Raw genomic sequence first — 13,652 nt, 5'->3', positions numbered from 1 at the left:
TTCATTCCCACTACTATATATGTTTTCTTTTGATCAATTTGATTAATTTCAACTCAGACATGAGTGCTTTTCTGGAGAATTTCAGTAAAACAGGGGCATATTTTATTTATTAAGGCAAGAGAAAAGTATTTATGGCCTTTTAAGAAAAAGATGCAACATAGTTTTTTTGTTTTTAAGATTTTATATTTAGATTAGATAAGCCTTTAAGCTTCAAACTTGCTCTAGACTTTGGCATCAGTGAATATATTACCATATTTTAAAGAAATCCTGATAACCCATTTTTAAAAAGTTATAAACAAAGAATAACCGAAAAGTTAATTAAAATGAAGACCAGTGCCTGAGTACTATGCCATTTCCAATTGCTTGCAATATTTTACAGAAATTCACAGGGTGTTGAAGGCAAAGTACTCACTACGATCCCCTTTTCAAACAAGTTTGTGAAATAAAACCGAGTTAATTCCCTTTATTGACTATGCAATCAGTCAGTTACTGCACAAGAAAAGGGTGTGTTTCTTTATGACCATGGGATTTTTTTTCATGCATGTGAATCCAGGATCCCCTAAGTATTGCTCACTTGCCTTTACAATACCATATAATACGGGATATTATTCTTTATCACATACAAGTAGAATTCATTTTATATTATTAAAAATGCAGAACCATCACTGGTAGTATTGCTTAACACTAAAACTTATTTGTTTTCCAAATAAAAATCTTTACTGCAAAACACACTACTTCTTCCATTAATAGTTTTAAGAAGTCTGTTCTTGTTTTGTTATTCCTTGTGGAAATATTAAATGTTTAAAACAAGTTACAGAGTAACAGCCGTGTTAGTCTGTATTCGTAAAAAGAAAAGGAGTACTTGTGGCACCTTAGAGACTAACCAGTTTATTTGAGCATGAGCTTTCGTGAGCTACAGCTCACTTCATCGGATGCATAGCAATGAAGTGAGCTGTAGCTCACGAAAGCTCATGCTCAAATAAACTGGTTAGTCTCTAAGGTGCCACAAGTACTCCTTTTTTTTAAAAACAAGTTACTCACTAACACTATAATTAGCAAAGGAAACTGAGTTCCTAAACCTTCTCTTTAGACAAAACTAATGCTGTTGCAGGAAGCATGTTACAATAAAAAAGATTCTAAATTGAGAGTTCAATTAATCATAACAGTCATCTCCTGGCTTGCTGCATAGCTCCTGCTAATGCGATAATGGGAGTTCCATGTGTGTGCATAGCCTCAGGGTGGAGCGGTGTGGAGAGATAGCCTTCTTAAAACTGAAATCTTAATGCTCATTGGGAAACTTCTGTGTCCAGCTTCCAGCTCACTGGTCACCTGATATGCACAGGTACTGAATTAACTTCACTATCAATCCAGACGAAACATTAGTTCACGTTTCATCCCTTTGGGCACAAAAAGCTTCTTGCGTGCTTGCATTGATGATAGTTTTGTATTAACCCTGGAATTCATTCTCTAAAAGATGAAAAGTCTGAAATGGTATGTCCTTTGGTTTGTTTCCTTTGAAAGTATGTATTTTATATTCAAGTACTTTTTCTTGACTACTAGATTAAGGAAATGGTTAAAAGAGGGGGAGGGGGAAGAGCCTATATAAATTAAATTCTGTACATCTCTGATATATTCACCCAAAGCACTGAGTTCAGTAAAATTAGAATTGTGAAGCCAGCACATAAATCTGACACTCAGTTGGGTCATTTCCGAAGTGCAGATGGTATGAGAGTGCTAGGTACAAGGAGAAGCCATCCCTTTTTTCTGCTCTCTATCCTTTGAGCTCAGACTCTGCTGCATTGGCATCGTAATGTGATAATGCGGTTTACATTGTGATATCATAACGCAGTTTGGACTCAGATTCCAGTTTTGACCATCATTGTAGCTAGAACCTGATCCTGAATAGTCAATATTTTTTAACATCTCTAGACCATGCAGATCATACATGTATAGTTTTTTCCAAAGGCTTCATCAAGTCCTATAAGGTTTTAACAGGGCAGACATCACAAAGTGTAGGCATGGGGTACTCAAGCAATGTTACTTCACATGCAGTACTCATAGGTTTCGCTCCTGCTACTGTTATTGTCTGGTGTACATGCACAACACAACTGTAGGGCTTGCAGACTGTCTTCTCTAACCCTGCATCCACAGGCTTCATACCATGTCCGAACCAGCCTCACAAAGACAGGTGGGTGGATGCCATGTTTAATCCAAGTATAGAAGTATACAGTGAGGATGGGGTTGTAATAGATTTTTTTGGGTTCATCCTGAAGACCATAATAATATTCAGTAGTGGCCTTTCATATATTGTGCAATTTTTGAGTGTAAACAGTGTTAGCTCAAAGTCCCAAGCATATCTACAGAGCAAATGACATTTTCCCCTATATTTTGTTGTTTGATAAATTTTAATACATGAAAAATATGCTGAAATATACCTTACAGTGATGTGCAGCGTTTAAAAATGGGCCAATTTTATCACCCTGCCACCCCATTTATCCAACAGTCTAAGTTCCCAGCCCCAGAGAACAGTCAAAGGATGCTAGTTCCCCAGGGTTGATTACATTGAGCACAGCCTTTTCAAAGCCTACTGCCTGGCTCCACCCTTTTATGAAAGCTATTTTCCAGCCATAGAGCACCATGCAGAGAATGCCTGCTGGCTTTACAGACTGCTTGGCCTTCTCATCCAGTGCAAATCTTGGAAAGATACCTTGGTGTTTCAGTTGTATACCAGTGTAATACTCTACTTTAAAGTGATATAGAATTTCAAAATGCTCTGAATGTATTATCCACCATATATTGTATACATTTGTGAAAATTAACCAGTTCTGTGGGATTTTAACTGGATACGTTAGAAACCACATTTCCAAACCCACCTGTTTGCACTCACATATTTGAAAATGTGGGCCAATATTGTTACTTACTGTATTCTTTCATATGTGTGTATTCAAATCACTGAAGGAAGTAATATGTGATTTTCCCTCAAAGTTCCATCCCCCAAGCTGTTCACTGCCTGCATGAGCGCTTGATCATATCTAAACAAGTAGCACAAGCAATGATGGCATGAGCTAGCCACCCTAAGTATCTACCCATGGGGTTCAAGTGGGTTTGTACTTGGGATTGCTAGCTTGTACCATGGCTGCCTGTGGTCTGAGGCTACACCACTATTTTAGCATGCTAGCTATGATGAGAGCTGCACGAGTATGCCTATGGGATCTGGGAATCACACCCCTAACTCATAGTCCAGATGTACCCTTAGCTAAGGCTCTCAGCAGGGCTTCTCCAGCACTTGAAACTGTACAAAATACAGGAGCCTGTCTGCTCACAGGATTGAGCTGTTATCACTGCACATTATGCCCATCTTGTGTTCTTTATATGATCTGTCTGTACAATGATGAATCAATTTTATTCTGGCCCCCTCGGTGGTAACTGCCCTTAATGAAGGGAGACTTCATTCATGACACCCCTCAGGAGTTCCATCCTGGCAGGCTCACACTCATATTTCAGGAGGATGACTTTTTAACTGCTGTGGTGGTCCCAAGGGTGTGTGTGAGACTCTCACCTTATGGATGTCTGTCTTGACCTTTCTCACACCACTGTAAAAATAATCTGAAAACACTATTTTTTTTCCAGTTGTACTCTGTCAGTCCAGTACGCATCCAGTTTTCTTATGCCCATTTTGTTAAGTCTACATTACTTGGCTTTATATAATAGTTTGTCTGGGTTTTTTTTTCTGTTTCATTATGTCTGTAATTATTCTATATTATAGCAGGGTGGCAGTGCCACTATAGTTCAGGTTCTGTTTAAAGGCTGACCATTCTAGAACCTCCATAATCAACAAGCTTAATTGGATTCCGTTGAAATTTGGTGTGCCTCAGTCAGGTGTAGGGTAGGGTTTAGTGACCTAACTTTGAGGTAATTTGACCAAGAGGCTGCAAAGATATAAGCTGCCCCAAAATAGCCATTTTAAAAAAAAGGTTTCTAGGCATTGTTTGTTTGTTTGTTTGCCCAGAGCTAGAGATCGAACTATTGATGTGGGTCAAAATGGTTTGTCTGTTGAGTTTTACCCAAGACAGTGCATGGTACCCACTAAATTTCAGGAGACCCTAATTGAAAATGATATTTAAGAAAATGTACATTCTGTACATTCTTTCTGCGCCAATAAAGAAAAAAGGCTAGAGGGTTCCCATTCCCACCATTTTATATGCTTTAAAGCTCAGTTCTTCTAAGTGCTCTGATATCTGAATGGTTATTCAGATGGCTTTGAAGTTTGGTGTGCCTAACAGGGGTATGCCTAACACAATGACTACTCCTGGAGTGTATGTAAATAATTCCATTGACTATTGCCAGCTCCAGAGGAACAGAGGGAACGTGGTGTGCCATGGACAACATTTTTTCCCCCTTTTTGTCCTTTAGTAGTGTTAGATGGAAACCTGTGGGTGAGAATGAATAGGTTGTAAAAGGGGGTGAAGAGCTTGTATGTTCCAGTGACTGTGGGGTTGGCAGAGTAGAGCTATGTGTGTTAATTACCTGTACCAGGGCATTGCTAAAATAAGGCAGAGGTAAGGTTTTATGGACAACTGTAACTGTGAATTTCCTGTTTCAGAGTAACAGCCATGTTAGTCTGTATTCGCAAAAAGAAAAGGAGTATTTGTGGCACCTTAGAGACTAACCAATTTATTTGAGCATAAGCTTTCGTGAGCTACAGCTCACTTCATCGGATGCATACTGTGGAAATTTTCTGGTTTTCAGAAGTTTAAGTTTTGCTCAGGTCAACTTCTGCACAGGGACGACATACCATCAAGCAACCTTAACTCTACCTTCATGTAGTTTTTTGCCACTCAGTTTTAGTAAATGTTGACCACCCTGAATGCCTCAGCATGGAGACACTTTTCAAATTCAATTATAATTATTATTTAATGTGTCCAAGTGCTATGTCAGTGGCTTGTGCAAAATTTGCCACCACACCTTTTTGCACGCAAAAATCTAAGTTATGAGAAACAAATGGGAGTGTATGAAAATTGTTCACTTCTGGTTTTGCACATTTTTCCCCATGCTTTGTGAAGCTCACAGTCACCTGCTAGTAATTATTCTGTGAATAGTCTTTTTTCAAATTAAGCTAATCTTTTCAAATTTCTGGCGCTAGTAGAAAATTATTCTTTACATACCGACTTTCATATCTGAGTTCCATAGAAAGAGATGAACAGATAGATACTGATATCCCAGTGAGTAAACATGGATTATGCTGAATTGTGTCATGCTAGGGGTAGGGGATAGGGATCCAAACCATTTCTCCCAGCCTTAAAGGTTAACAACCTTGTCTATGTTTAGAAGCTTGTGTTGTACTCTACATGGCTTACATTTCTTCTTTCTGCTTTCTGGATATAGATTAGGGACACCAGGCTAACCAGAATTCTGACAGTTTCAGCTACCAGCCTCCATACCACCTGAAACGGAAATAGCAGGATAACTGTAGGTTGTTGTGTTTTAATACACAGCAGTACCCTGTAGGTCAATAGGAAATCATATATGCTTTGCAGTTCTGCATGAAAAAGATCTTTGAAGTGTTTTGTTTGACTTTCTATTTTTTGTTATGATGAGATCCAAAGATACAGGGCTTGATTCATCCCCCACATACGGACTGGAGGGCAACTTGTACTGTGGTATGACCAGCATGTGGTATCATTGCCCACTCCCAAGAGAGAGGCTGCAATTAATCACTTCATCTCCCTGGTGCTTTAGAGACACCCTCTCTCTGGCCATTCCTGCCCATTTTGTGAACAAGCCCAGCCAGATCCAGGTCCCTGGCAGAATGGGGGATTATGGGGTTGCCCACAACACAAGCTGATTTTTCTGTCAGTGGGCCTGGCCCACAGTAGGCTAGCAGATTATTTCACTTTGTGCGGGCTTCGGTACTTAGGCTCTCAGTGATACACTTTTATGAAAATAATTGCAATTCCTGTAAATTGCATACTTAACTGAAGGAACTTTTGAAATGTGAAAATTAAATACCTGATTAGTTTTACTTGATTAAATGAATATGTAATAATGCCCACTCTAAAGCGCAAAGTGCTGCAGCATTCCTCAGCAGCTGAGTGAAATACAATGCAACAAGAACTCGGACCGGACAATGCCATGAAAGGGCGGTCTCTAGTTTAACCCCCTATTGACTCCAAACCAGTTACAGTCCAATCCCTTGAGTACATCTATGCCGGAGGTCTCTTTGGATTCTAGGAAGTACGGGGAATGCTCTGGGAGTGGCATTCCCTCACCGGTGGTCTTATTTTTTTTAAAATATTTTTTAGTAAAAAAGGAGATTTTTTGATACATGAAAGGATATGTTACTTCCTTTTCTGAAAGGGTTACTAGCATAGTAGATGGGAAGAAGCCGTAGCCATGATATATCTTGATTTTAACAAGGCTTTTGACACATGACATTCTGATAAGCAATCTAGGGAAATGCAGTCTAGATGAAATTACTATAAGGTGGGTGCACAACTGGTTAAAAGACCATACTTAGAGGACAGCTGATCAATGGTTTGCTGTCAAACTGGGAGGGTGTGTCTAGTGAAGTCTCACGGGGATCGGTCCTGGGTCTGCTATGGTTCAATATTTCCATTAATGACTTGGATAACAGAATGGAGAGTACACTTGCAAAATTTGCCGATGGAGTTGGGGTTGTTTGCGCTTTGGTGGACAGGATTAGAATTCCAAACAACCATGACAAATTGGAGAATTGATCTGAAATCAAAGTACTACACTCAGGGAGGAAAAAATCAAATGCACAACTACAAAATGGGGAATAACTGGCTAGATGGTAATACTGCAGAAAAGGATCTGGGAGTTATAGTGGATCACAAATTAAATATGAGCTGAATAAGTGATGCAGTTACAAAAAAGTTAACCTCATTCTGGGGTGTAATAACAGGAGCGTCATATGTAAGACCTGGGAGGTAACTATCCCACTCTGCTAGACACTGGTGGGGCCTCAGCTGGAGTACTGTGTCCAATTCTGGATGACACACTTTAGGAAAGATGTGGACAAACTGGAGAGAATCCAGAGAAGAACAACAAAAATGTTAAAAGATTGAGAGAACCTGACTTATGAAGAAAGGTTAAAAAAGCTGGGCATGTTTATTCTTGAGAAAAAAAGAGTGAGAGGACACCTGATAACAGTTTTCAAATATGTAAAGGGCTGTTAGAAAAAGACAGTGCTCAATTGTCCTCCATGTCCACTGAAGGTGGGACAAGAAATAACAAGCTTGATCTGCAGCAAGGGAAACTTAGTTTAGATATTTGGAAAAACTTCCTAACTTAACTTAAGTTAAACTTCCTATAAGAGTAGTTAAACACTGGAACAGGTTTCCAAGGGAAGTTGTGGAATCCCCATCACTAGAGATTTTTAAGAACAGGTTGGACAAATACCTGTCAGGGATGGTCTAGGTTTACTTGTTCCTACCTCGGCACCTGGACTTGATGATCTCTTGAGGCCCCTTGCAGCCCTACACTTCAAAATTATATATTTTGAGCTGCCCTCAAATTTTTAATGTGTTGCTAATTTTTGTATTGATAGCTCATAACTACATTATGGAAGACAGGTGGAGCTGGTAGTTTGGGAAGCCAGGGGTTTTGGTAGTTGAGTAGTAGAAATTTGAAGCATTTTCCACTTGTTAGGTATGGGAGGCTTTCTGAATGTTTGTTACCCATGAGTAAGGCTACGTTTATGTCATGGAGGTAATGGAAATCATGGAATCTGTGACTTCCAGAGATCTCTGTGACAGTCTCTGCTTCAGCCCCAGGGCTTGCAGGACTCTATAGCTGACAGCCAGTGGGGGCCTCACAGGGTTCCGGCAACAGCCGACAGTAGCAACAAACGACAGGAACCACCAGGCAAAGTTCCAGCAACAGGTGACAGACTCCTGATGGGGCCCTCCTCAGGGTTCCAGAGACAGGCGACAGCACGGGAGGAGGGGGATGCCTTGGGCAAACGACTGGGGTGTCCCGTTTTCTCTTTGGGAAATATGGTCACCCTGCAGCTCCCAGCCACCATGGGCGGAGGGGAACCCCACAGCTCCCAGCCACCACAGTGGTGGGGGAAACCATGGAGCCACAGCAGCAAAAGTCACAGACAGGTTATGCCTTCCGTGAATTTTTGTTTATTGCCCGTGACCTGTCCATGACTTTTAGTAAAAATAACCATGACAAAACCTTAGCCTTACCCATGAGAAGACTGGCACTTTTGGCAATAGGAAGAGGATGCATCTCCTAATTCCCCTTCTGATTTTGGGTAGAGACAGCAGTGACCTGAAATTTTGGGGACATTACTGACCACCCACCACTACTTTAGATAACTTTTATAACTAACTCTTTTGTTTCCGTGACTCAGCTTCACCAAGGGTGGGGATCAGGATAGATTAACAAGAACTCCTTACACATTGGTTTTAGGATAAGGCCTCTACACCCAGTGACAAGGTCCCACTTAGGATCAGACCCTTCAAAAAACATGCTGCTTGAGCTTATTTTTATGGACATGCTCACCTGTTTATATGTTTTTGACCCAAGTGGCAGATAGATTGGGTTGACATCAGGCAGACAGGAGAGTGATTTGCTTGAAAATTCAGGGATTCCAGCTCATAAACAGACAGTAAAAAGGCCAAACAAGCAAGAAGGTTTTATTGAAGAGGAGGTGAGCAAACTATTATGCAGCAAATAACATGACTTCCCCCCGTCTGGAGGTGTGAGGAGCATCATCTGTATGTAGGCTAGATATAGACTAGAGTGTAGCCCTGCAAGAGAGATCCCAAATAGTAGTGTGGGGGAGTAAAGGAAAAGGGGGATTCACAAGCAGAGACCTTGCCACAGTGCATCCCAATGAAATGTTGTTTCGCTCTGTCACTAAGGAACGTTACATAGCTCATAGGCAACAATGAATGGAAATGAAGAGAAAGACTGGGCATGTTTAGTCTTGAGAAAAGAAGACTAAGCAGGGACATGACAACAGTCTTCAACTGTGTTAAGAGGATGAGGAGTACTTGTGGCACCTTAGAGACTAACAAATGTATTTGAGCATAAGCTTTCGTGAGCTGTAGCTCACAAAAGCTTATGCTCAGATAAATTTGTTAGTCTCTAAGGTGCCACAAGTACTCCTTTTTGCAAATACAGACTAACACGGCTGCTACTCTGAAACCAGTCATGAAGAGGATGGTGATTGTCACAGAGTAACTGGCCTTCTGAGTAGGTCAGGCACCCAGCCTACCTGTGACAGGCTCTGCTAAAGAGAATGAGCTAACCCAGACCTACCTGTGAGTACTTTATTGCTTAGTGGCAGTTAATTAGCTAAGGGACACCTGGGTCTAATAAAGGGTTATGAGGGCTCAGTCAAGAGGTTCCAGAAGACAGGGAGCTCCTGAGGAGAGGAACTCTTCAGGGGAGCTGGTTAGCACAGGCTCTTCAAAACAATCTGCCCACCTTTTTTCCTCTTAATAGTTTGTGGCAGACCCTCAGAGCCTCCACTGCTGCCGCAATGCCCCCCAGAAACTTGTGCAGTTAGGTCAGAAGCTGTCAGGGCAGACCCAGGACTAGGGCTGTAGAGGCTGCTGGGCCCAGTGACAGACCCTGTGGGATGGGAACAGTCCAACACCGGGAAGGACTGAGCCAGGCCAGGATGAAAGGCCCTGCAAGCAGCCAAGACTTGCTCCCTGGGCAGGCCATATCCGCAGTGGGGCCACCCTTCCCCGTTGTCCTATGCAGACAGGGACACCTGCTCTCTGAGCCTCAAGGTGGGGCAAGCCCCAGCTCAGCACCCTTGGAATACTCAGCTCAACCATAACAGGATCTGGGCACCAACAAGGGCAGCTCCCAGCCAATAGGGCCCCGATTAACAAGCACTCCATTCTCTACAAAACTACCTGGACTGGGGAAGCTGATCCCCCTTACTAACATTCAGTGGGGGTATTTTGGTTGGCTAGCTCCCAGTATTAAAAGGGGAAGGGTCGATGGGAAATCAGGACCCTGAGACTGATAGTCCCCAGGAACTATGGGGAGAGGTCAATGCTCCACATCAGCCTGAATGACAGGGCGGGCGGGCTAATCAAGGAGTCAGGAGGCCAGGGAGGTCCCGTCCTCCGTGTGAGCTGGGGAGCAGATGGGGAAGGGGTGGTGGTGCTTCCTTGGCAGCCCAGCTGTCAGCCATTTCCTGCTCTTCAGAACCTCAGCTGGTTCCATCCATTGACTGCCCTGCCGGCGTCATCCATCACAGAAATATCCATCCAAGTCTGCCTATACCTAGGACAGCCTCTGTTGGTTAGAAAGCTCACCAAGAAAGGGAACCTAAGAAGAGTGCTCCAAGACACAGAAAGTTCTGAAAAGGAAGGAAGAGCTATGAGTGCCAAGCCCCTAGGGAAACCTGTCTGCTTACCAGACAGCAACAGGAACTCCAGATCACAGAGGACTATATGCCGTTTCATAGAAGAGTTGCTATGGTTTGACCTCTGAACCCAGAAAAAGCAGCAGAGAATCCTGTGGCACTTTATAGACTAACAGATGTATTGGGAGCATGAGCTTTCGTGGGTGAATACCCACTTTGTCGGATGCATCCGACGAAGTGGGTATTCACCCACAAAAACTCGTGCTCCAATATGTCTGTTAGTCTATAAGGTGCCACAGGACTCTTTGCTGCTTTTACAGATCCAGACTAACACGGCTACCCATCTGAAGCTTGAACCCAGAGAAGGAACCCTCTTCCAGGTGATGGTAAGATGCATGGCTCCAGGGGCTCGTCCCAGGTCAAGAGGGCCTTACCGGTAAAGAGCCTAAAACAGAGGAAGTGGATGGACTCAGGTAGGGCAGAAGACTAAAGTGAACTCATCCCCACCTACCCCCATCTACCACCTACTGGAGTAAAGTCTTGTTTGCATACCACATTTGGCCTTTTGTTAAATAAATTAGACCCCAAAGAGGTTTGCCAGCTCCTTCCCTGACCATGTCAGTCATGCCTTCACCTACTTCTGCAAGACCCCCTCCCCCTTAAAATACACACTTCTTCCCTCTTAAAACCTACTCTTCCATTCACATAAATATTAACCCAAGAGATGACAATAAAAGCAACTAGTAAAGTGTATGCTCGACATCACTGGTCACTCACTTAATTTTTGTTTCATCCTATTCCCCATCCTTTGTTGCAATGTCCCAGATCTTCAAAGGTATTTGGGCTCCTAATTTCTATTTGATCTGAGCCTGTCTGCTTACATTCAGAGCTTTTTGGGACCACTATGTTGCAACACCTATAAATCACCTGCTATCTTGTGGGCACTATCTAAATAGTAACAATCACTTTCTAGCAAATCAAATGCCAGTTAAATTTCTATTTTAATCATAAAAGTTCCTGAGAAGTGACCTTTTTATTAATATGAAAAGTCCCTTTTTTAAACACACTCCCTCTTTCTCTCATATATATTTAATTTTTCCCAGTGGAAGGAAAGCTCCTTATTGAAAATAGGTTTAAAATTTTAAGCACATTACAATACAAACTGTCAGTAACAATTTTGGATGAATGATTTCAGGTGCTAAAGCTGCCATCTATAACCTGTGTGACATATCTATTGCAGGCATAAAGCAGGCATATTAAAAACAAATTCTTATTAAATTATTTCTTTGTGAATCTTTTTCTGGCTTTATTGACTGTTCTCTTTGCCTTATTTAAAAAATAAAAATTAGAAACTCCTAGCTCCAGCTAGTTTGATAAAGCTAGCATTATTATTTTTTCTGAAAAGAACATGGATGCCAGGTAACTCTAGGATTAGAACCCTTATTCCATAAAAGTAATATTAGACAAATTATTCATATTGGAGCATATTTGGGGAAAAATATTTCAAATGATGACTTATCGGATTATGTATGTATCTGTCATGAGTTAATTACGGTATATTCATTATCAGTCACAGTTCTGTGAAAATGTCATTAAAGAATGGATAAACTGTATATATATGTCAGCCCTCTAAGTTTCTTTGCTCTGTGGTTACTCAGTACCTCTGGTAACTAAATGCAAAATATCGCACACAGGCTGTGACTATCTGTGGTAGTTTATGTATAACTTTGAAATTTTATTCACCAGGGAAGTGGGAATTACCCAGTTTCCTCCAACAAGAAGTTTTCATTACCGAAGAAATAATAACCCCCTTTCCCTCCCTCCTCCACTAAGACACATCATTATGACACTTTGCGCCTACATCACCTAGCATGGTGTGGGTGTGGTTGCTACAGCAACCGCACACATTAAGTAACACTCCCATATAACTTCAGATATGTTAGTCAGTTTAAAAGTTTAACTAGGTTTTTATTAGTCTGTGATGCAGTCCCCAGTCATCTGCAGTTACTAGCTTGTCCAACGCTCACAAAGTATAATCTGTTAGTAACACTTAATGCAAATCCCTTTCAATATTTAGGTGGGCTGGGTCCCTCCACCAAAACTAATTGTGGGTGCTACCAGCCACAGAGGCATGCCTGGTTAATTCTTATATGAAAGAGATTCCATTTAGTTTCAAAGAAGGGGGGGAAATGGAAGTTTGGGAATGTGATCTTTGCTGATTCATCCTGTGTGTCCGTGTTCATCTGTCCAACATGCAGCGTAAAAATCAACTGGTTCTCCAGCGGTCCCATAAAGCCACCGGGTGATTGGATAACTGCTAAATGTTTTCCTTTCAGAGACATTTTTAAAGCAGCTGGGATGAATGGATATTGAGGAATAAGACTGAGGTTAACTAAAGTAATTTATAAGGCTTAATTTATGTCCTGATATTTTTAAAAGTAGCTTCATTGAGAATAGTCGTGAGTAACATCTAATTTATAATTTTGTTTATTTTTCAGACATGGAGATGACTTGATTGTGACACCATTCGCTCAGGTAGGCACAACTTATCATATATCCATATGAAGTAATATGATGAGTAATCTAATTTTCAGGTGATGTTACAGTTTACATTTGAAGGGCCCCATGGTCACACCCATTGTTTCCTGTCTCTTATCTTGAAATCAGATTTCTTGCTTGCTTCGGGGAAGGAAAAGAAAAAAAATAACTTTGTCAACAAGCTGATTCTGCCACAGATGTTACCTACAGCTCTTTTTTATTGGTTTACCCCTGATTATTTGTGTAATAAAAAGCAGTTACATAAACTACAAAATAACCTATTTTTATTTCTCCTCAAATATTGTGTCAAGTCATAGTGCTATTGTGCCATCAACAGGACAAAACTGTGATCTCCTGCTGTTAAAACGTCAGTATACTCTGTCATCCACAGTTTACTAGCCACTTTCAGCTCTTTATTTGCAGATATTTTTATATATAATAATTTTTGCACAGAATATGTTCACTTACAGAATCACATGTATTAATTATTTAGTTTCGATTCTTCTTCGATTCGATCCAGGTTTTATTATGTTTTACAAAATATCAATTCAAATATAATTATAACTTAAATATAAAACATGGATACATTTTAACAATATAGCTGTCTTATGATATATCAAAAGTTAAGTATTTCAGTGGTGAATTTCTGAACTCATGGGACCACATTTTCCTCTCAAGTAGATGGGGGCATCTCTCACTGAAGTGACTGAGAGTTGCCTCTGTGTATCTAACGGTAGAACTAAGCCCATGG

The 13,652-nt window shown here is 41.1% G+C and overlaps 1 protein-coding gene across 4 annotated transcripts in view; it reads left to right on the top strand.

Moving 5' to 3' along the window:
- The window catches only part of PDE4D (phosphodiesterase 4D), a 1,166,661-nt gene that overhangs the window by 999,122 nt on the left and 153,887 nt on the right, over positions 1-13,652 (top strand). For all 4 annotated transcript variants that reach the window (XM_043547759.1, XM_007053879.4, XM_043547760.1 and 1 more), the window contains one exon: positions 12,862-12,898. In XM_043547759.1, the coding sequence (XP_043403694.1) occupies positions 12,862-12,898 (37 nt within the window). The remainder of the gene's footprint in view (positions 1-12,861; positions 12,899-13,652) is intronic.

The sequence above is a fragment of the Chelonia mydas genome, chromosome 5 (genome assembly GCF_015237465.2).
Source record: "Chelonia mydas isolate rCheMyd1 chromosome 5, rCheMyd1.pri.v2, whole genome shotgun sequence".
Classification (NCBI taxonomy): domain Eukaryota; kingdom Metazoa; phylum Chordata; order Testudines; family Cheloniidae; genus Chelonia; species Chelonia mydas.
This window is presented reverse-complemented; position numbering and strand designations above follow the sequence as displayed.